Source organism: Prosopis cineraria, unplaced genomic scaffold (assembly GCF_029017545.1).
Source record: "Prosopis cineraria cultivar Desert tree isolate PC_DT_omini unplaced genomic scaffold, ASM2901754v1 PC1, whole genome shotgun sequence".
NCBI lineage: Eukaryota > Viridiplantae > Streptophyta > Magnoliopsida > Fabales > Fabaceae > Prosopis > Prosopis cineraria.
In genome coordinates, this window is record NW_026555332.1 from 3,417,243 (window position 1) to 3,442,181 (window position 24,939).

The window sequence follows — 24,939 nt, forward strand, 5'->3', positions numbered from 1 at the left end:
GGGTAACGATCTTAGGAACCTCCGAGAAAGAATTTAGGCTAGAGATGGATTTCATGAGAGACATGAGATTGAGACTCAAGGGTGAGCGGCAATGAGGGTTTTTGAATTGAAGAGAAGAGTGAAGAAGTCAAGAAGCCTTAAAAATGAAATTGAAAGAGTTGCTGAAGATAAAGGTTGAAGCAAACTTCAGATATTTTGCAAATTCATATATATATATATATATATATACGTGGACCTATATACGGGCAAGGATGGGTAGCCTAAGGGGTAACCCGTAGCCCTTCTTACTTGTTAACAATCAACACAAGCTACCCCAAAAATTTAGCCCTCCTGTTTTTCCCCACCAACCTATTTTGTGTTGGTACACGCAAGTTATATAGGCTACAGGTTGTTTGCTCACTCTTAATATTGAGAGAAAAATTAATCTAGATAATTGGAGTATTATAATATATATATATATATATATATATTAATGAACTTGTTTGTTTTAGCTTTTCTTAATGAAAAAATCACTTAATTTTTTTAAATCTATTTTATAAATTTTTTATGATATATGAAAGTAGATAGAATCATAACCTTTTAAATCTCCTCAAGTTGAATAGAGAATATGTATAAAATGAAATCTTAAATTTGAATGTGTGTGAATGCATGAAACATCTCTCTCTTGATAACACAATGAAAGTGTCCTGTGTTGTGCCTCCCTTTTTTTTTTTTTTTTTTAAACCATGTGTTGGTGTCTCCTTTGGTTGGGAACAATTGGTCGATCTAACAGTTAAGAAAGTTCTGCGCGTCCTCATATGTCAATTCATTTGAAATCCTGGCCCTCCACTTGGTGAAAGCGATGTAGTCATGACAAGTAGCCTCTCAAAAATATTATTATGTTCCTTTTTTTTTTTTGTAAAATAGATCACTGGTTGTTGGACTCCCTAAAATTTAGATATTGAGAAGTTTATAAAATCATCTATTTTTTAAACACCATATAAATTACATATAATTTGATATAAAAATTACATATTTAAAATTTTAGTATAAATATAATTTTCATAAATAAATCACAAATTAATAATAAAATGTAATTTTTTTATTAGATAAATGACTTAATTTATCTTTAAACTTTCTTTAAGAAGTAGACACCATTAATAAAGAGTGTTACAATATCCTCCTAAACAATTATTTAGAAGTAATATTATCCCTTCCTTAAGTATCTATTGATTTGACTATTAGTTAACCCCAAAAATTATTAAAAAAAGATCTAGAAAATTATAGACAATGATTCAGAAAATTATCTTAAAAAACCTTACAAAAAATTAAAATTAATTAAATTCCCTTAAATTATAAATAAATTTTAAAAAACTAATGTTATTTTTACCTATATAAAGTATGAAAATATTATTTTAACCAACCATTTCAATTGACAACCAAGTAATTATCAAATAACCAATATTAAAAACATCAATAAATAATTAAGAAAATATTTTATTTGTTTTGCAAAAATATTATTAAAATATTTTAATATTTAAAATTTTAAATATTATTTATAAGTATTCATCAAAGATTTATAAATCATGTTTTAAATATTTACAGATCAACTATTTTTTTTAAAATTTAGAAGTAATTTGTGAGTTCAATTAGTATAATAAATAATAAATTTTCTTCCAAAATTAATAAATCCTTGTCCAAAAAATTGTATATATTGAAAGTTGACCTACAAATTATATGTGAAGATTTGTAAATAATAATAATATTTAAATTATTGAATATTAAATTATTAATACTTTAATAAGATTTTATTTAAAAAAATTAATATTTTAAATTACTTGTCCATTGCTAGCAATGTGATATGATAATTACCTACTAGCCAATAAAAATTGTCAGTTAAAATGATATTTCAGTGTTTTATATAAGTGAAAAAAATAACACTAGTCTATTAAAATATATTTTAATTTAAGGTACTTAATTAGTATTAGTTTTTTTATAAAAGTCATTTTCTATAATTTTTAAATTATTTTTTATAATTTTTTGAGTCAATTAACGGTCAAATTAATAAATATTTAATAAAGAAGAGATATTTCCCTTTAAAAAAAATATTGCCCCATCTTTCACTAACTACATGGTGCCCAGCAATTATTAAAAAAAGTTAGGAATAAATTAGCTCTTTAATTATTTTTAATACAAAATATTGTAAAAAAATAAAATAAATAAAAAATTTGAGGACAACTTGTTCCTCGGATTGAAAGTGGAAGTTGTTCGGTCAAAAAAAAATTAAAAATAAAGAAAGAAAGAAAGTGAAAGTTGAGAACATTGATATCATAATTGGGTGGACGTCTTGTCTTATTTAACAAGTAGGCAAAAATGGATAAAATGTATGTAAATGTGTTGAGACACGTGTCATGCAATGTTGAGCTTTAAGACACATGTAACCTCATTTTCATGACCAATGCAATCATAATTTTATTTTCGTCCACAAAAATCTTTGAAAAAATTGCACTAAAGACCCTAAAAAGATAGATTATTACACTTTAGAATTAAAAAATTTTGATATTGCACTGTAGGCCTAGAGGCCTTTATTGCAATTTTTCTTGAAATCAAAAGTATATTTTTGCCCTTATAATTTGAAAACAAAACCTACGTGAAATCTTGAAGCTCTCTATCTTCTTCTTTTTGCTTTCTAGTTTCATCTTTAAAGGCTATCTTCGGAGGAATAATGAAAAGAAAGGGGATGAATAAAGCCATGCGACCCTTGTTGCATTCGAAGGTGTGAGTAGTAGCTGTCTTCGAAGGTTGCCGAACTTGAATGAAAAGGTAGGTCTTCTTTAGAGTTTGATGAAATCGCCTTTAAAGGTCTAAGTCTCACCACAGCTCGTTGGTGCTGTCGGAGAAGGACTGTGTTGGTGGGGATTTTCCTCTTCATTCATTCTTCTTCCTTATTCCTCCCCTGTTATGCATTCTCGTGGGTTCTCTCACTCATTTTCTCTCGCTTCATACATCGCCAACCATTACTCATCTTCTTCCTCTTCCTTGTTATATGATGATAGATCAATGGATGGTTTGTTAAAAATATGCAATCAAAGCATTCAACTTATTACATTATGATGTTGCTTGGTTGATTTCTAGCTTATAAGGTGCATATAAAATGGACTTTTTGGTGTACAAACTATACTGTGATGTTGTTAAAATTGAAATTTTAATTGTGATTTTATTGCTAATGTAAGCTAAAAGTTGCTAAACCATTAAGTTAGCTGTGAAAAATTTTAGAGTGGATTAGTTATTGTACAATAATGATGGTTGACTTGTTCATATTAGATTTTGAAATTTGAATTGAATAACATATGACCCAATATGAAGAAAATCTACTGTCAAAAATGCTAGAGTATTTATTATGCAAAAATTAACTTTAAGTTGTTGTTGATGAATGTTAAGTTGTGCATTTTGTTAAGCCTAGCCTAATGATAAACTGAAATCGCGTGGATTTTTAATTGAAAATATATGAACCTTGTGTTATGCATAGTAGATATTGTATTGTACATTATTTTCCTAACTTGAACATTTTGTTAAGCCTAACCTACTGATAAACTGGAATCGCATGAATTTTCAATTGAAAATATACAAACATTGTATTGTGCATAGTAGATATTATATTGTACATTATTTGCTTACTTGTGCATTTTGTGAAGCCTGGCCTACTGATACAACAACATTGATAGATAACTTATAACAAACTTTTTTGCAACCGCCTTTAACCAACCATCCTCCTAGGAGGTCACGAATAAGGAGGATAGAGTTTCAATTTCAAGATAAGAATAGTTATCATTATTCAAGATGTGGGGAGGCCGAACATAATAGCAAGGTATGCAAGAATCCTAACCCAGCATGAGAAATAGTCATATTGTACTTTTTTGGTGTGTAAAGGAAACTATAATTGTGTATATAGAAGTGTTTTCAAGGAATATTTTTTGAGTAATTAGGAATCACATATATTTTTTATTTTTATATAGAAAAACAATTGTTAGATTTTTTGTATATAGTTGCTAACTTTTGTATATATCAAATTGAAATATCATGTCAAATTTCATGTGAGTACTTGTTTTAATAGCTAGGCCAATACCAATATAAAATTATTCATATTTGATGTAATTGTCCTTCTTAATAATGGAAAGATATGGACTTTGAGTTAAGCATACGTGAGTTTTATCTTGTACATAGTGGATGTTGTGTTGTGTATAGTCTGCCTAATTCATTTTGTTAAGCCTATGCTACTAAAATATTGGAAAGGCATGGACTTTGAGTTAAACATACATGAGCATTATCTTGTACGTAGTGGATGTTATGTTGTACATAGTCTGCATAACTTGTCCATTTTATTGAGTTTAGGCTACTGAAATATTGAAAATGTGTGGATTTTTAGTTGAGTATATGTGAGCATTGTATTGTGCATAATAGATATTGTGTTGTATATAGTTTGCCTAACTTATCCATTTTGTTGAGCCCAGGCTACTGAAATACTGAAAAGGCATAGATTTTGAATTGAACATACCTGAACATTGTCTTGTACATAGTGAATATTGTGTTGTGTATAGTCCGATTAGCTTATCCATTTTATTGAGCCTAAGCTACTGAAATATTAGAAAGGTATGGATTTTCAGTTTAGCATATGTGAGCATTGTCTTGTATATAATGGATGTTGTGTTATGCATGGTTTTCTGTAGGTTTTTTGAATTCAAATCAAATAAAAGGAAAAAATATTATTTTGGTCTTAAAAAAAATTGCAATAAGAGCCCCCAAGACTTACAGTGCAATAACAGACTTTTTCAGGTGAAGTGCAATTATATGTTTTTTAAGATCCTTAGTGCAATTCCCTCTAAATTCCTTCTCTATTCCTTTCATAAAACTGGACCACACCATCCTCTTTCAATCTTCCAGCCATCACATGAACCTTATTTTTACTTTAATTTTTTAATATATATTACTCTCTTTATTTTAAATTATGAAATATTTTGAAATAAAATTTCACATATTAATAAATTTATTAAACACACTTAATAATTTTATTTTTTAAAATAAAAATCAAATGTTTTTAAAATATCACTATTTAATATATTAAAAAAGAATAGGGACAGAGATTAAATAGATAAAATAATATTAAAATAAATTTATTTAATAAAAAATAATTTTTTAAAGTGTTTTATATTTTGAGATATTAAATCTTTTTTAAAAATATCTTATAATTTGAGATAGAGAAAATATTTGATATAAAGTTTAAAGTAATTCTTATCTAACTTTTTTCATGAAAAAAATAAAGTTTAAATGGCGGGGCTTTACAAAGAATATTGGAAAAAGATACGTTAAAGGTTATTAACTCTTTTAACTAACGTTCTTGTTAAAGAAGTTTAATTGAGTCCATTTTATTTGACATAACTAACAATATTTTACTTCTTTTCCGGTGTACGTGTTTTTTGTTTTGGACAAACGGTATGTGTGTTTGAGAGAACATATTATTTTTTTGTTGGATTAAAATCTAAATAAGAAAAGCCAAAGATTTGGCTTTTATGCTAAGCCTACCATAACCGTTAGCGGAAAAAAGAAACTAAATCATTATATCAATAATTGAACCTCGAATCTTGCTCGGAGGATGAAACTGTAATAATCGACAAATAAAGTCAGAAATACAGGCCTAGCCATCGGGCTACCTGTTTAAATCTGCCTTTCTTTCTTTCTTTCTTTTTAAACACAAGTTCTAATAATTAGGATATTTTAGTATAAAATGCTTCTAAACCTGATCATTTTACACAAATATATATATATATATATATCTACTTTAAAATTAAGATTTGTATGTCTATTTTGAATTTTAGAACATTTAATTTCTACTTTAGAACATAAAAATATAATATTATACTGAGAAGCTTAATTTTCAAAATTAAAAAATAAAAATGGCTTTTGGCCCAACTCTAAATTTCATTAATAAAGGTGAGGTTAACAAAAATAATTTTGAGATAAAACGGCTTATGAACTCGAGATTATAAAAGTTAGATATATAAGAAATTTATAAGTAAGAAAAGTTTGATATATTTTTTCCATCATAAATTATAAAACAATTTGAGATAAAATTATGTATACTAATAAAATTTAATAATAACACTGTAAAAGTTTATTTTTAAAAAAAACAAAAATGTAAACTTTATACCTTTCATTTGATATAATTTTAAATCTATCATCATTTCATTTCTTTCTTTATTTGAAGTTAATATTAGAAACTTATTATTAGTGAAATCTTATTTTTATCAAATTTTGTTATATTGTGAGATAACCAAATATTTTTAAAAATTATCTTATAATTTGATATGGAGATAGTAATATTTATATAATAATTATAATTATATCATAATTAATGTTTTTATTACTCCATTGTCATTGTATTCAAGGGAAGGATACACTATTAATGTTTATATTAACAAGGGTTGGATATAGCTAAATAAACAAATCCTTCACAACGTGGCAAACTAATGTTTAAATTTTTATTGGAAGAAATATCCACATTTAATATTTAATTGTGCTTTAAATTGAATTATATTTGATAGGAAGGTACATGTGAACAATAAAAAATAAATATTATAAAGATTATATTTTTTTATGGGGGACAAAGTAGAAAGAGATAATAAGAGATTAAAGATGGCATAAAATCAAGCCCTACATAATTGGGAAAATAGCAATCGAGGGCCACTGGCAGAAAATTATATTAGTCAAGATCACTTATTATCAAAACCGAAATGATCAGCAAATATTTATTCAAATTTTAATAACAATTTATTTTAAATTAACAGTATGCTATTTGAGTTTTGATAACAATTAGTTTTTAACTTATATAAATTTTAGTCAATGCTCCTTAATTGCTATTTTCTCTATATAATTTGTTAGATATCTCACTTGGAGTCATTAGGTTTTTTTCCCCCAAAAGCAAGTCAATTTTATTAATTCTAAAAGAAAAATAGTACAAATACTAATGTTTTGCTTAGCTCGTAGGGAAAAATAGGGAGGAGAAAAAATAAAGAGGAGAGAAAATGGGAGAGATACAATTTTCTCTCATTGTATTTGGTTGAGTGAGAAAAAACAGAGAAGAGAGAAAAGTTTTAATTTTATATGGACAATAATAGTCTTATTATTTATAAAAATACTTATATAATAATATTTAATATTTTAACATATTATATATAATAATTTTTATCATATATTATTCACTGAATAAAAATATAATTGAAAATTATTTTAATACATAATAAACTTAAAATTTGAAACTACAATTAAATATAAGGTAATTAACCTAAAAATTTAGAATTTGCATTTTTTTAATTAGTCTAAAAATTAAATATACTTATTTTTTAACGAAAATTTATGATTAAAATGTAACCATGCTATAAATATCATGATAAAAATAAAAGGATGCAAGGGCCAGCAACAAAAAAATTAATGGGTAAATTTGAAATTAAAATTTTCTTTACAAAATCTTCTCATATTTGGAGAAAAATTAGAAGTGAAAATATGTGGGTTTTACCTGTTTTTTCCTTCCACTTTTTTTTTTTCCTCCACTTTTCTTTCTGCAGTTAAGCAAGAAAAAATATTTTTTCTTTCATTTTTTCTCTCACTTTTTTTTCTTGTCAAGCATAGCATAACAGTGAAAGCTGGGGAAAAAAATTCTCAAAAAGCCTAACAATAGAACTCACCAAAGAGAAGGGGAAAAAAAAAATACAAACCTAGCATACAGCAGAACAAGAAAAAGCAAAAGCAAAAGCAAAAAGACTATTTTCAGAGTTATTAGGTTTAAATCACATCAATTACGCCCGGTGACTAAATAACCCAGATTTCTTTTCCTCGAGGCAATCCAATCCATTAATTGATTAAACATAGAAATCAGAGAGAGTAGGAAAATAGGCCACAATAAAGCCTACTCTAAAATACAAACAATGATAATGGAAAATTAACTCTCAATTCCACATGAACAATATAAAATACATGAAATGCTAAGGTCTCATGTTCTTTCATGTTTTCAACTTAGTACACTGAAATAGTCAATTGCAATGGAATAGTTGTTAGTGAAGTGATTTAATTGACAATTAATAAAAAATAATTTACAAGTATCCAAATGCCAATAATAATTGACAATTATTCCAATAAAGAACATAAACTTCGCTGGCAAAAGAAAGAAAAAAAGAAAGAAAGAACATAAGACTTCAAAGTAATTTTGTTATTTTAGAGGATCTTTTTGTATTTAGATTACTTATGAGGGACTAGAGAGCAAATATAACTGTGCCTGTCAATTTTTTCCCCTTATTTTATAAGATGAAACAAAATTAATTGAATTGGTAGGCAATATAATTCAATATGGTAAACACCTAATTCCGAGTCATTAGGCAATCTAATTGAATATGGTGAGTGAATGAGTGATTAACGTAAATTTTTTCAAAGCAAGAAATGAATTATTTCATTTACATTTTGACTTTCTATTGAATCAGATGTCAAATCAATATAGATTAACAAAAAATTAGGAAAGGATTTGAATATGTTTTTTTAAAGAACCCATATCTTTTTAATTAACAATTATTTGATATTTCGGCACTATCAATTGCCTCGGATTTGAGCTTTGAGGGCTCTAAAAACTAATATAATATGATAACACTTGTTATTTGACTTAATCCTAATCATTAATATTTGGGTTACGTGAAAGAGATATGATTTTATAATATATAATACTAAACAGATTTTTTTTAAAAAAATATGAGTAAAGATAATTGTGCCCAACGATTTTCTTTTCAATGAAAGATTTTTCTGGAAACAAGAATCAAACAAACCCATGACTTACTATTTGTGGGATATCTTGTTTAGAGCCTATTGATATAAATCTCAATAAATAAGGTGCGTGATTAACACAAATTCCTGATAGTAAAAAGAAAAAAAATAGAGAGAGAAAATTAATCATTCCATTCCTATAATTTTGATTCAATAGTAATCTTGTCCTTAAATTTTAACTAAGCACAATTTGATCTCTATTATTTTGATTTGTTAAAATTCAATTCCTAAACTTTAATTCAATACAACTCAATCCCTATAATTTTAGTAATTTAAAATATTAATCTATAAATTTCAATAAATATCTTTACCCCTTTATTTTTTAAATTGCAAAGACTGATATTTTAAATAGTTAAAGTTATAGGACTTGAGATGCAACAATTAAAGTTTAAAAATTAAATTTCAACTGGGTTAAAATTATAAAAATTGATTTGCATCGAGTCAAGATTTAGAAATTGAGTTTTGATCAAGTCAAAACTATAAGGATCAAGTTGTACTGAATTAAAGTTTGAAAAATGAGTTTTAGCTAAGTCAAAACTATAATAAATGAGTTGAATTGAGTCAAAATTTAAGGATTAAATTTCAATCCAGTCAAAATTACAATGACTAAGTTGTATCAAGTTAAAATTTAGAGCTAGAAATTTAAAGAAGTCAAAATTATAGAAATCAAATTATTAATTTTTAAAATGCTAAAATATTCAAAACCCCTCACCTTTTAAAATTTAAAATTAAACTCATAATCTTTTTTTTAACCATTGACTCCCCTATTATTATTTCTTAGTTATCTTACTTTTAAATGTTGTCACATCAATTTTTTTTTTAAAAAAACATGTAACAGCTTATGTAGCATGTGATGTAAACTAATAATAGCTTTATAAAAAATTTATTCATATTTTTTTGTTATTATTAACTTATTTTGAATGCCACATGAGCTGTTAGTTATCTTACTTTTAAATGTTGTCATGTCAATTTTTTTTAAAGATAAAACATGTACAATTTATGTAACATCTAATGTAAATTAATAATAGTTTTATAAAAAAGTTATCCATATTTTTTGTTATTATTAACTTATTTTGAATGCCACATAAGCTGTTAGTTGTCTTGTTTATATGATATAACAACTTCTATTAATAAAATAATTAAAAAATAATAATATTTTTGATATAAAAATAAAAAACTAAAGAGGTTAATTTTAAAATTTTAAAGGTGAAAAGAATTCTGTGCATTTACTCTATAGTTTAAGGGCAATGACAAATTTAGAGGGGCCAGCAAGGGCTTTGGCCCCACACCCCAAATTTTTTTAAAAATAAATATAATTTAATTTATAAAAAATGTAAAAATTATTATTAGCTTCTCATATTTGGATAGAATTTCAATTATGACCTCCACATTTAGATAAAATTTTAATGAATTCTGAGTTTGTCCCTGTGTTTTATATAATTTAGTTTTTTCATAGAAAAAAAGAAAGAAAGAAGAAAGAATAAAACAGAGCTCAACCATCCATATAAGAAGACAATCAACACACTTAGAAATCAATCAGAAGCAAGAAAGAAAGAAATGGCAACAACAATCAAGAATTCTCTCATACCACTCACTTTCTTGGTCTTCATCATCATCTACGGTACGACCATCAATATTCTCTCCTGAATTCTCCCTCTCTATCTCTCTGTTTCTTTCTGGGCAAAATTTTCTGGGTAACCAAACAGACAAAAACCTGCAGGTTTGTGCGAGGATTGTTCGCTGAACAACATAAACATAGGAACGGTGAGAAGCGGAAAAGAGATAGAAGGGAAGCCAGAGTGGGAAGTGACAGTGATAAACAATTGTTCTTGTTCACAGAGCCAAATCAAGTTATCATGTAAGGGATTTCAGAGTTCAGAATCTGTGGATGCTTCGGTTTTTGCAAAGCAAGGAGATTTCTGTCTCCTTATTAATGGCAATCCCTTGAAAGCTTTCTCTTCTGTTACTTTCTCTTATGCTTGGGACCCTCCTTTCCTGCTTCTCCCTTCAAGCTCTCTTGCAGGTCATGATTGTTCTTGATGATGACCTTTCTGATTCATCTGCTTTACCAGAAAGCAATATATATATATATATACATGGTGATTCTGATGGAATCAAATAATATATATACCCATGATTTCGTTTTTTCTTTCAAGTTTGATTGCTTTTTTCTGGGCCAAGAAATTCGTAATTTAACACCTCTGGGGTTTTGTTCTCTGTCCTTTACACCTGCATGTTCTTGAGTCGCCTCTTATTAGAAATAATTTTGTTCGAATTATGCATAGACACTATATATATACAGACACCTTTTTCATTTCGAATCTTGGTTCCTCTAACCCGTTAGTATTTGCATACTCTTTTGACATTGTGGCTTATTACTATTAGGGTTTTTGGGAAGAGAGAACTTCATAACTTGTTATAAGTATTATTTTTTAGAAAATAAATTATCGCTCTTGTTGCTCAAAGTCACACCTTGATGTTACAAAAACGTTTTAGACTTGTTTCTATTCTTGACCGGAAAGATTGTTGTGATATTCGACAGATTTGATTGTATTTCTGAATGTATGAATGACAGTTTATTCATGTAAATTATGGATCAGTTTTTGGTCCAAAAAATATTGATATATTGTCCCTTCGGGGACATCCCATACAAAAATGGATATATTTTCAAATTTTAGACAACTTTTTGCTCCCTTTATAAAGCAGAATAAAATAAATTAATATCTCTCTCTTTCTCACGCACAAACACTTACACATGCTACATATATATTAAAGGGAGAATGACATATAAGTCCCCCTAAATCTCAAATGTCAAACTTTAAAAATTTACAAATTTAATTTTTAATTTTACAATTTTATTATAATGAATTTACAACTTATATTTTAAATTTTAATATGAAAAAATAATTTATTTTTCAATCATATTAAGATTTAAAAAATAAGTTGTAAAATTGAGAGGTAAACAAATTTTTTAAAATTTAATACTTAAAATCTAAGTTAAATTAATTGATTCTTGTGACCTCTCTATTATTCTCCCTGTATATAAACCAACCTCAAATTATGATAACCTTGCACAAGAGAAAAGGATAAGTAAGGTCCGCCCAGCCCTATTCCTTTGGTTGATTCTTATAAATTGAATAATTTATTTTTGTTTCATAAGAAAAATATTTTTGAAAGGTTAATTTATAATTTGTATGTTTCTTTCTTAAATACGAGCACAAGCCTATAACCTGAAGTGAACACTGAATTTTAATTTTGAAATCTAAATTAATCAGACTAAAAATCAGCCACATGTCTAAAATTTTGAATACATATTAGAATATATTATCAACACTTAAAGAAAATTTCAAATTAAAAATCAACAATATATATATATATATATATATATATAGAAGACATGGGAGGGGAGTAAAAAAATGAAGCAAGTGGCAAGCATGATTAGACATCTAACATCCATCTTGTTATTGATCCCATCACATTTACATAAACACTTCCACTTTTTTATGATTTATTTATTCAAATGTTGATAAAATCTTCAAGTTTGAAAAGGCGATACCAAACTTTTATTAAATAAACCATAAATGCGTGATAGAAAAATGAAGACGCAGTGTGGTATGTTATTAGATAGTGACGAATTTATGGGGTGGACCCCACCCCCACGGAATTAATTAATGTTCAATCATAAATATCAGAATTATTGACTATAGCGATCATAGTCAGGGCAAATATATGGCTACAAATTATATTACGTTCCACTTTAAGTACAAAACACTACAAGACTGAATCAATGAAACATGTATAATAGCCCAAAGTGGTTCTCCTTCAATTTTTTGTTGTTTTTTATTAGATTCATTTTCATCACATAAAAATGGTCATGTAAACCTCCCTTTCTAAACTGGTTCTTGCACATACAACTTAGAAATTTGAGACAGTAACAGTATTGTAATATGTTAAAACCTAATTTTTTAACACTTTCCTTATGCAATTGGGAGCGATATAGTTCCGGCGAAATGAAAATTGAAATTCATAAACTAAAAATTTACAAATTAATCTTTAAATTATTGCTCATTTGGTAAGTTAAGAATTTTTGTCGAATTTTAAAAAATCATAACTAAATCGAAAAAATTTATGTGAGGATGCTCTAAAATTCTCTTGAAAGCTATTAAAGTCCTTTACATGATAAAAGTACATTTTAAATCCCTTTTAGTTCCAAATAACATAGTTTATTCATTTTTTCAAAGTTGCTCTGTTTCTCATTCAAAATCTATCCCATAATTTGAAAAATTCATAACTCATTTTAAAAAATTTCTATTGATCTGATTCTTGGCTTATTGCAAATCTTGACAAGTCCTCTACAAGAAAAAAATATAAGAAACAGGACTTTAATTGAGCTAGTTCGTACAGTAAATACATCCCCTAAAGTTGCTCTGTATCCACGAATAATTCTGACCCTTCTCTTAAAAAATTAATAACTTAACCTACAGAGCTTGAATTGATTTGGTTTTGAACTTTCTAGAAAGTATGATATTTAGATTACATATACAAATTATCAAGGTCAAAATAATTCATTTACTATAAAAGTTTTAATGGAACAGTAATAGATCTCTAAAAAATCTTGCATTAGAATAGCTTAGTACTTATCTATTCAAATCATAGCTTCATGAGATTTCTAAAGCTTCAGCTCATGCATTATCACTCTAAACATATCAAAAACACATAGTATTGTTTTTGATTGACTTTACATAACTTATATAAATTTACATGTGATTTAAAACATTTAGTCTCCAACTTGGCAATCTAGTGCCACTTACTTCTTTGGATTCTTCTTCATTCTTTTTCTTGTTATCTTTTCACCTAACATGGTTAGTAATTGGGAGTGAGACATAAAGTGTTAGTAGCAACATAACCATTCCACATAGCATGACCCATTTAAACATTGAAATTAACTAACAAGTATGGCATGTTATTCAATGTACTTACTACTAGCATGGAACTTGACGACATAAATGCATACCGTGGCACCATGGAAGAATTTCATATGAAACATTTAGCCTCTCACAGCACATGACAGCACCATAACTCTTGCTTTTGCTTTTGATCCAATCAAAACTTCCACAATTGTTTTATCCTTCTTTCAAATAATTTGGTGGTAACATCCAAAAATTCTTGCATTTGCTACAAAAGAACTAAACCAGTCTTCTTCAATTCCTTGAACATCTCATTAAACTTTATCATCTAAATTTGACTTCTACTTCCAATGACTTTAAAATTGATAATCTAGCTATACCCTACACAATTTGGCTCATTGAATCCATTAATGAGGTGCATTTTGACAAAATCACAGTGCTTTATGCAGAACTAGAATTGATTGAGAGCTTGCTCATGGTATGTTGCTTTACCATTTGCCTCTAAACATGTATCATTATAATCCTTGAAATATAATTACATCCTAATACTCTTAATTACTCTAATTCCACATTTAAATCCTTAATTTAATCATGGTTTAAATTAGGGCAGTAGCATTCTCAAGTGTTTCACAACTTTTGTGAAGACACTTTAAGGTAGAAATGTGGCTTAGATAGAGATTTTGCTTAATTTATCCTTCTCTTTCTAAACCTCTATTTTTTCATATTGATGTGTGTGTGTGTGCGGGCGCATTTGATGGCCGAAATGAGCATATGGGAAGAGGAAGAGGAAGAGGAAGAGTAAGTGTTATTGATTGTAGTGAAGGTTTAAACTAAATTCTATTTGTGCCACACATTGCGGTGAGTGGTTGGTCCACTGCAGCACACAATGACAATTTAAATATAACGAGCTTCTTTGTGTCGTGCGCTGTGGCACACAGTCAAAAATCAGATATATCTAATTCGTTTCTACACGAGAAAAATAGAAGAAGAAGAAGAAGAAAAATGAAGAGCTTAATTTGGCTCTATTAGGGCACAACATTGGGTTCAATTGTTGATAGATTAAAGCTTTGAAATATCCAAAGTAAGATTATAGTGCCTTTTTCTTCCTTTCTCTTCTTTATTTATGATTATTTGTGGTAGGGTTTGAGTTGGGAGATAGATTTTGATCTATAGGAGTATGGATCCAATTTCATTGGTTAAAATAAGTATAATGGGAGTTATTTAAGGTATTGGAACACCACATTAATGATTTTAAAAGTGGTTGGCCCATGAGAGCATTTATTATCCGAAAATTGATATTTATGAGGTAGTTGAGAGAGGTTAATGTGCATTAATGATGGTTTGAGGTGTTATTAATGATAATATGCATTAATAAAATTTAATGAGCCCATTAAATATGAATGGGTAGTGATTATGAGTTGATAAAAATAAAGTATGTGGAGTTATATGTTGATAAAGCTCTAAGAGTTAGATAATGATGATATTCTTGTGGTATGGATGTAGTGAGGTTTGTTTTTGGCACCATTCAAGCTTATTGAAGCTTTAGAAAGTTGGTACAGTAAGGGGTAAATCTTTGACCTCTTAAAGGTTTGAGGTAATCGGGAAAAACTTAATCCTTATAGTTGAATATTAATTGTGTTTGTGAAATGTGAATTATGAGTTAAATTAATGATGCATATTGACAAAGTATTTGATTTGTGAGATGGTTTTTAGGAAAGAAAACCTTGATATTTCCACCTTTGATGTTTTGTGAAATTGATTGTGATTTATTACTATGGGTGGAGAATTGTGATATATTATGTGTTGAATTATGGAATATTGAGTTATGTGAGTTCATGTATTATGAATTGATTTTTAAAAAGCATATTGTGTGAGAAATGTGCATAGCATGATCATTGATGGGAGTTTGTCTAGGGAGAGGAGTAGATTGATTGAAATCTATTGTGGTATTGACAGTGACTAATGGAATCAAGAACTAGCCTTGCCACTAACCGTTGGAATCGGGAGGTAGCTCTTATCCTATGGTTGACTTGGGACTATCCCACTTATTTTATGAGGGACTTGAACTTAACTAGTCTCCGTCGGTTCATGATGAGGCCATATTAGGGGTACGGTACTTTATGGTTGTTAGTATTGGGGGAAACCAAATTATATAAGTGAGTGAATTCACCCTGACCCTGTAGCTCATCACAAGTGGAAGGCTGAGTTAGTTTGTGATGGACGTAGCCATGTGATAGCTACCAGTTTCATGTCGGAGGTAACAGGAGGATATAAGATTGGTATACGATCATACATATAAGTCCGGTTATATGATTGTCAGTTTTGTGGTCCAACATGTGTTGAGGGTACATGGTTGTTATTTTTATGACCCTATGTTATGTTTTGCAAAATAATATGATTAAGTATTTTTGGCAAGTCCAATCACACGATTGTTATTTTTGTGAACCGTGGCCGAATGTTATGTGATATGTGTGCTTATTTATCAAATTACATCTATTTACAATTAATATGCAACTGTATGGGTTAAGTGAAACTTGGTTACTGAGTGATTGTACTCACCCCTCAATTCTCAATATTTTTAAGACCTGGCTTATTGGATCCGAGTCAGGAAAAACATACAAAGTCTTAGGATTTATGGAGTAATCCTTTATATGCCTCTCTTTTGTTACTTTCATGTGTGTTTGTTAATGTAATTGCCAACTAGGATTAATTGACATGATTTATATACTACTTGTATGATTTTGTGTATTTTATGCCCTGTTTTAGTGAGTTTTGGTTGTGAACCCATGGATAGGACCAAAATACTTGTGCACATAGAAACATATATATTTTGAGAAATTTGGAATGAAATTATTGATTTTGTACAACATTTCCTCCTCCTTTATGTTTTGTGAAAATTGGGGTTGAGTAGTAATTTTATGAGATAAGTGCTTTTGATTGTGTGTGGTGTATTGCATGAGTCTACAAGAGTTCATTGAGTATGATCGGATAGTTGGTACAAGCTATTGGCACATGTGGTTGAATTGGGACACCCCATTTATGAGATTTTGTAAAAAAGTAGCCATAGTGAATTTTGGTGTCCAACTTTTTATAGAAAATGAGTTTGAGTGTGAAAATAGTGCCATTAGGTAGAGCTAGGAGAAAGCTCCATGTAAACACCAAAACCACCTCAATCGGACGTTAGACGGAGATTTGAAATGCGTCAAAAGTTTGCTCCTCGTGTTGTCAAATAATGGCACTGATGCTGTCAAATTTCATGCAAAGCACCACAGTGTATGGCATAAAGAAGACACGCCACGTCGCACGTAACACTTTCTACACAAAGTCTATTTTTGAGTTTTAAAACTCATTATTTTGAGTCCTAATTAATTTTCAAGCTTTTGCTTTATTTTCAAAACTCTGATTTGGGCTTTTTGAATCATATTTGAGATTTAAATTGTCAAGATTGAGATTTCTTTGAAAGAATTTTGAGAAATTCCCTTTTATAAACTTTTCAATTTGGTGAACCTTTGAGAGTTAAACCCTGAATTACCATAATTTAGAGTCAATTGCGGTTTAATATCAGGGAGGTTACAACTTAGCCCTTTTAAAATCTATTATCCTTAAGATCTAACTGCAATCCTTCTCTGGAAGACTTTAGACATAAGGATAAAGTTGTCAAAGATCTCTACCTCTATTTAATTCAGTAACTTTATTAATTATTCTTTAAGACTAATCTTAAATACCTTTTTTTACTCTCTTAGACCTTACTTATTCCTTTTTAGCCTATTCTAGGTACTTTTGGACTTTAACTTGCTCATTCCTTATTTCCGGACACTTCCTTAAAGTCTATAAAAATATTACATTTCTATCTAAGAAAGACTTTAAAATTATGATTCGGTCCCTAAAAATCATTCTATCTTATCAAGTCATTTTAGGGACTCTTGATTACTTGAGCTTAGTAGCTTACTAAATTCTTGTGTACTCTTGAGCTTCCAAGCCTAAAATTCGAGATCTTATAGAATTAATTAGCGTCTTGTTAAGACTTTCTAGACTAGTTGCAAGAGTAATTGATCTTAAAAATACTTTCTAGATTGGATGCTTACATAACTAGTCTAGAAGATATTTTTAAATAATAAAAATTGATTTATTTCTAAATCATGTGTAATGATAACCGGTTTAGAAACTTTTTTGTACTTTTGCATAATTTCTTTTGAAATACATCTAAATCAGTTAAACTAAAATCCAATTTAGAAAAGCTTTAATATTTTTTTGAAATTAATTTTTATTTACTTTCTAGACCAATTGGCTTTATAAATGGTCTTGAAAGTATTAAAACATAATTAAAAATAAATATTTATTACTTTCTAGACTCTTTTTTTTTTGGTAATCAATCTACAAAACTCTTAAGAAGGTAAAATTTTGAATTGCTTTGATCTCCGCCATTCTACAAACATCTCTCTACCTAAAATTCAGAATCATCAAAGAAACCTTTAAGCAAACCTAAATCACATAGCGTTCTTCTTCAATTCTTAAACCCATATGTTAGATATGACAACACACCCAAGAGGGGGTTGAATTGAGTGTTTATAAAATTTTTAGTTCTTATAAAACTTTTTTAGCAAAACTGTGTTTAAAGAAAAGTTTAGACAAATTTAAGTTATAAACTTTGTGTGTAAGAATGCTAAAGTTAGTTTTGGAAGCTTAATATGTGTAAGAATGATTAGAAACAATCACTAAATGCAAGTTTAAATAAGTGTATGTAAATATATCAAATTTTGTTTTGGACACTAAAACATAGCATAAACTAAGGTTGTTGGAGATATAAAGAGATAAGGAAAGAGAGATTGCAATCAATAATTTATCTTAGTTTAGCTCCACTACTTGAGCCTACATCCAACCCTCAAATAATTACTTGATATTTCTTTACTATAACACAAACTTAAGTGGGTACTTGCCATCACAGTATAACCACAAGTTTAGCTTAGGCACTTTGAGCCTTTATGGCAACTCACTTTACCAGTGAACTTCTTTTCCCAAGAGAACAACATCTCTTGATTATAAGAAAAATCTCTTCCTCACCTTTACAATAATTTAGAATATATAAATCACTTGATTGAAACTCTATCTATAAGCAATGATGAGTACAATAAAACTCTAGTATTTAAATAATGAAGATATAAATAATATTGGCTCAAGAACAATGATTTTCAATAAGAGTAATATAAAAATAAATTTCATAACTTGATAATTTCTAAATTTAATTACTTGTTAAGATAAGTTTAGAGTGCTATATTTTTAGCCGATGGAGTGAAATAGGTGTTAGAGACATAAGATGATCGTTTATAGTCATTACACAGTGATTATAGCCATTGGTGATGTTTCACATATGGAACAAAACACATTCACGCGTGAAATGGCAATTTCTCATGCATAGGTGACAAGTCTCGCTTGAAACATGACAAATCACGCTTGAAATGTCATGTGATAGTGCACAGGTGACAAATTACTTATGGACAAAAAGTGATTCATGCTTGATTTGGACCACAAAAGCTATTAAGTGAAAAATAAGGCTTCTAAATGACGTTTCATGTGTGGATAGGTGACAAATCATGCTTGAAAAGGACCACAGAAGCTATTTAGTGAAAATAAGGCTTTTGGAGGCTAATTTATGTGTGAATGCAGTAAGGATTCATGCTTGAATTAGACATTAAAGCTTTTTAAGGACATTTTACGTATGTGTGCCAGTTTCAATCACGCGTGTTTTAAAGGGTTTCACTATATAGAATCTCATAAGGCTATAACTCTCTCAATACAACTTCAAATCTAACAAAATATTTCTTGAAAATCTCTTAAAGTCTAGTTTTCAATAAAAGAAGTTTTACATTTAAACTTAATGTAAATTTTGAGATATGATTAAAAAAGTGAACAAAGGTCAACTTTAAATATAGTGCAGAAATAACATCTCAACACTTAACTTCTAAAATTCATATATTTCTCAATAGAACCTTATTTTGAATAAACAAACTATCATTGAAAATCTATTGGAGCCCATTTTTAAATGAGATATGCTTCAAATTAAAATCATCTGTGTAGTGAGAGGTATGACTAAAAATATGACCAAAGGTCAAAGCTAATTTTCTTCACAATTCTCGTTTTAAAGCTCAAACTTTAAGTATTCATGATTTTTTCAACTTAACTCCATTTTGAGTAAATAGAACAAATTTCAAAACTTTATAGAGTTAGTAATCAAAATATTTCAAAGTCTGTGAGATATATGTGATCAAAGATAAAAAAAACATAATTATAAAAAATTATATCTCACTCTTTCTCTTAAGAGCCAAAATGCATGTTTTAATTTAAAATATCTTAAGCTAATATTTCATATCCAAATCAATAAGTTTAACATAAATAATTTTAGTCTAAAGATATTATACCTTTCAAGTTCAAGGATTTCAAGGTGCATCCAAACTTGTATGAACATCTTCATTCTGTTGGAACATGTGTTTTAATGATTACGAAACTAAGAGAAGAGGTATTTATTATGTGTGCCAATATAAAGAATCATGGATGAAGACAAAATCTTAAGAGCATGAAGAATCAAGAGAAGATAAAGAAGTTTAAGATAAGTAATTTAAATTTTCTTAAATTCAATATGAAAACTTAGAGAACTTAATCACTTTTTTTAATCACTAAATGAATGCATCATATGTCTCTTTTATATGCATTAAGACTCATCTAAATATGTTAAAGCTTGCAAACAATGGCCTTCTTGTGTATGGTTCTTCATAGTAAAAGTTTGCATAGTGAAGAGCAGAATCATGTGTGATTCTGTAGGTTACTTATGAGTTTTTACATGTTAGGCACACTGACAGCTAAATCACACGAGTATGAAGAAGTACTTCATGCTTGATTAAGCACTTGTGTTGTATGCTACCTTATGCTTTATTTCTGCATGCAAAATGATGTGTGAAAGGCTTCATTGTCTATGCAAGTTTTAGCACTTGTGTTTCATTATATTGTGATAAAATGTAAAACCACACGTGAAACTGATGGTAGCTATGTGTGATTTGTCACTTGTTGAATAATCACACTTTATTTTGTTGAGTCTTAAAACTTCTCAAGTCAAGCTAAAATTGTTCACATATATAATCATTGATTCACAAATTTATATCTCCCGATCATGCAAAATCTTGCTTGAGTTATGCTTTATTCCACATGTGAATATGCATCAGACAAGTGTATGTATTAGTACTTGCAATTTCAAGCATGATATGTTTTTATTTCCATGAGAGTTTTGATAACATTAAATGGCTTTGGCATTCCACTAGCCATTTCACGCATAAGAGAGCAGGGTTCCATTCGTGATTTGTCACACAAAATTGATGATAGTTTATTATGTGCAAAACCACGCATGAAAGCAAGTAGTACACTTGCAAGTTTTAGCACCTTGATATGTTAGTATATTCATAAATACAAAATCACACGAGAGAGCAATATAGTACCACGTGAGTTTTAGCATTCAAAACTGAATGTATATTTATGAGTGCTAAACCACGTGTAAGAGCAATAAGGTATCACGTGTGATTAAGCACACAAAATTGAATGGTTACTCAAAAGTACAAAACCATGCGTGAGAAGACACGATCTTCATGCTTGATCTATCACACTCAGTTTTGTGAAACTTCCTTAGTGCAAAATCACACGTGATTATACCAGTCACTCATAATAAAATACACCAACGAATAGAATCACTATTCCAATAGTCTGTAATTTTTAAAAAATATATAAGTAATTCATTTTGAACCAGAAAAGAAACTAATGATCCTTGAGTGAACAAATTATCATTTGTGAATTTAAAGAGCTTTTAAATTATGACTTTACATATTGCATTCATTCATTATTCTTGAAAAGAATTGTGAAAATCTCCTAAAAGTTTATAAGCTTTCATTTGTATTATCATATATTCTTTAAGAGAGTTTTCTATAAAAAAAACTTTTGTTATCGTCTTAAAAATCTTGAAAAGGAAGTTTTAAGTGTTATAACAACTTGCTGGCTTGTAGCAAGATGTGTTAAGTGAATCAATACATGATTAGTCTTGAGAGTTGTATTGTGGTGGCAAGCACCCATTTAAGCTTGTGTTTTTAGTTAAAAATCTTAAGTATGATCTTGAAAACTGGACGCATGCTAAGTTCATAGCTGAACTAGTATAAATCTTGAGTGTGTTATCTTCTTCCTTTACTCTTTAACTCTTCACTCTTTTTAAATTTTCAAAAGTTTTAAGTGTTACCTAATTCACCCCCTCTTAGATGCTAGCCTATCCTAACACATTCTTTTAAACTTGGCTTGGATAATCCTTCTCTTTATGTTCTCTCATCTTGAGTGTGGCATGCATGCTAGTGATAACTTCATTTTATTCCTTTTCATGCTTACTTTCATTTTCACTTTAGACAACCTTAAATGATATATTATGAATAAAACAATTAGTTTAAGTATCAATATATATCCAAGTCATGAAAGATAATACTATGAATACTCTTGGATATAGAATTACTTTAAGATAAGAAAAAATAAGATAGTGTAAAATAACTTTTGTCCATTCAACTCATTTTTCCAAATCTCACGTATAATAAGGAACAATATAGATAAGATCATTTTTAAAGCACTTGTTCCATAATCATAATTAACTACTATATAGATGAAAACAAGTAGGCATGAGTATAGTTAACTCATATATATTTGTTATAATCAAAACATAAGCTAAATATAATGTCACAAGCCATTATGTCCAACATCATAAACCCAAAACCTTATTCTCTCCTTTATCCCATAAACCCTTCTTTGTCTTCTTCAACCTAAAGCCCTTTATCTTCTTCAATTCGAATCTATATAGCTATTTTCCTTCAACACCATGCTTCTTCTTCTTCTTCATTAATTCATCAGTTACTCTTCAATTTTTAGTTTGTTCCTATTTGAGTGTTCAATTATCGCACTTGAGCTTTATGAATTTTGTGTTGTTCGCGTGCTTGTTTGAGATTTTTTAGGTTCTCTAAGCTATAGCTAACAATTCATGGCCATTGCTTCATCACCCAAGTAAAATTGTAATTTTCACTCAACTTAGTACCAATCAAGTTTAATAAGCATTAGTGACTAGATATGACCAATTATAATAGCTTTTCAGCTTGCTTTCATGTAACAAGCCTAACATCTTGATACTTAAGTAGGCAGAGGTGCTAAAGCAAGTGAAGAATCATATTTAAGATTCTATCTAGGTATGTGATCAATTTTTATCATTATTATTACTATTTTACTAACTATTATTGCTGTATCTTATTACTAATTATTTGAATATGGCATTGCAACTCACTTATAATATCCTTGATGATGAAGGGTTAAGGAGGGTGATAATGAAAAGTTGTTGTATACATAGGAGGGTGACATATTGCATTATTTGTATACATTTTAAGATTATTTTCTTGCATTATTGCATCCTTGAGAACTCAATTCTTGCATATTCAGATATTTCTAGGCCTTTAGAATCAATTAGGGTTCATTCATAGCCTAGTATTTTTGTCATGTTGACAATTTTTAGGCAATTTTAAAACATTAGCTTAGTTTGTGTCTTTTATCTTTCTAAGATTAATAGAACAAGTTTAATATTCAAATTCATTTTAGGTTATAAAGAGACATTAAAAGATATAAGTAATAGGATATTTTAAGACAAAGATATTAACACTAAGTTGTCATATTTTATAACTTAAGAACTTGGAAATGATATTGTATCTTGCAATTGGCTTTGAATTTTAATTTGAAATTTTGCACACATGCTTTCATCATTGTTTTATGTATAATTCCAAATACAAATAAGGATTTAGATGAATATTAAATGGCCAAAAGATTGAATTATAAGACAAACTATAAAGTAAAAAGACCCTAGAGTGACACATGTGTAAGAGTTAATTCAAAGAGCTTTTAATAACTTTAAACATTAAGGATTTTGACTAAAAATCCCTTAATCACCCTTTAATCATCTTTTTAGAAGTGTTTAGTGAGTTATAATCAAGTCTGGAGTATCCTACAAGAGCTACTTGTGCATCCAAGTTAATCTAGCTTAAATGGTAGCCACCTTCATTCTTAAACCTCTTAACTATCAAGTAGTTTAAGATATTTTATAGCTTTGATCACGTAAAACCCATCATATTCTACTGATTTTACACCATCACAAGTTGAATATAGGGATTTTAGATTGTGCACATGTGGGATTCACTCACTTTTTACATTATAATTCACACCTATTCTCTCTCACTTTTTAAAATTTTCAGCACCACTTCATCCAAATTTTCTCTCATTTTTCTCTACTTTCCTATACTTTCCTAGCCACCTTCATTCATCTCAAGCAAGTGTTAAAGCCATAGAAGTTATCTCAAGGAGGATTCAAGCTTGGATTCAATGAAAATTCACTATGAGATGCTAGATTCTTAAAGCTTTCTTTGAAAGATGAAGCCACATCTTAAGTTCTCCTAAACCTTTTCTCTTACTTTCAATTGCTTTGAATTCTTCTTTTCTCCTTTTTTAATTCTTTAATTCATGCTCTATATGATTGATTCTAGATCATAGATTAATCATTATGGTTGAAATTTATGTTCTAAAGAGAAAAGGATATCTATTTGATTCTTGAATTAGTTGTGCACTTTAAGTGTTTGTATTTATGCCTTAAGGTTATGAATGAGTACATATTTTGATTTCAATCTCTTGTTGTTTAGATGTTATTAGCTATTACTTAAGTTTTAAACTCTAGTTAATATCATAACTTGATTAGTTTAAGGTATTAAACATAATCAAGGCAAGAGATAAGACTAGTTTCAAAAAATGAATCATAAATTAGTGTATCAATTTAGGTGGTTTATGTATTTGATTCTAAGTAGTCACTAGGTTCTAATTACTATCACCTAGTCTTGATAGTCATTATGACACCTTGACACACTAATTGAAGAAGGCAATTGAATCTAAAATAAGGTAAGGAAGAACAAGGATAGAAGTGGTAGATTCTAATCTTAAGAAGCTACTTTGACACTTGGTTGATTCTTGCACATTTTCTTCACTTTAAAATCAAACATAAACATTTAATTTCTTTCTTAAACTCTCAAATTTAAATCTAGAATTTTAACTTATCATGATCATTAGCTTGATTTGGTTGCAAATTGCTTGCTCC

At 28.6% G+C, this 24,939-nt stretch overlaps 1 protein-coding gene across 1 annotated transcript; it reads left to right on the top strand.

Moving 5' to 3' along the window:
• The first annotated feature begins 10,322 nt into the window (after positions 1-10,322).
• LOC129294335 (protein TAPETUM DETERMINANT 1-like) lies at positions 10,323-10,996 on the top strand. Its single transcript, XM_054932614.1, has 2 exons — positions 10,323-10,462; positions 10,562-10,996. Exons 1-2 carry the CDS (start codon positions 10,399-10,401, stop codon positions 10,879-10,881), a joined length of 384 nt encoding a protein of 127 aa, XP_054788589.1. The 5' UTR covers positions 10,323-10,398; the 3' UTR covers positions 10,882-10,996.
• The last annotated feature ends 13,943 nt before the right edge of the window (positions 10,997-24,939 follow it).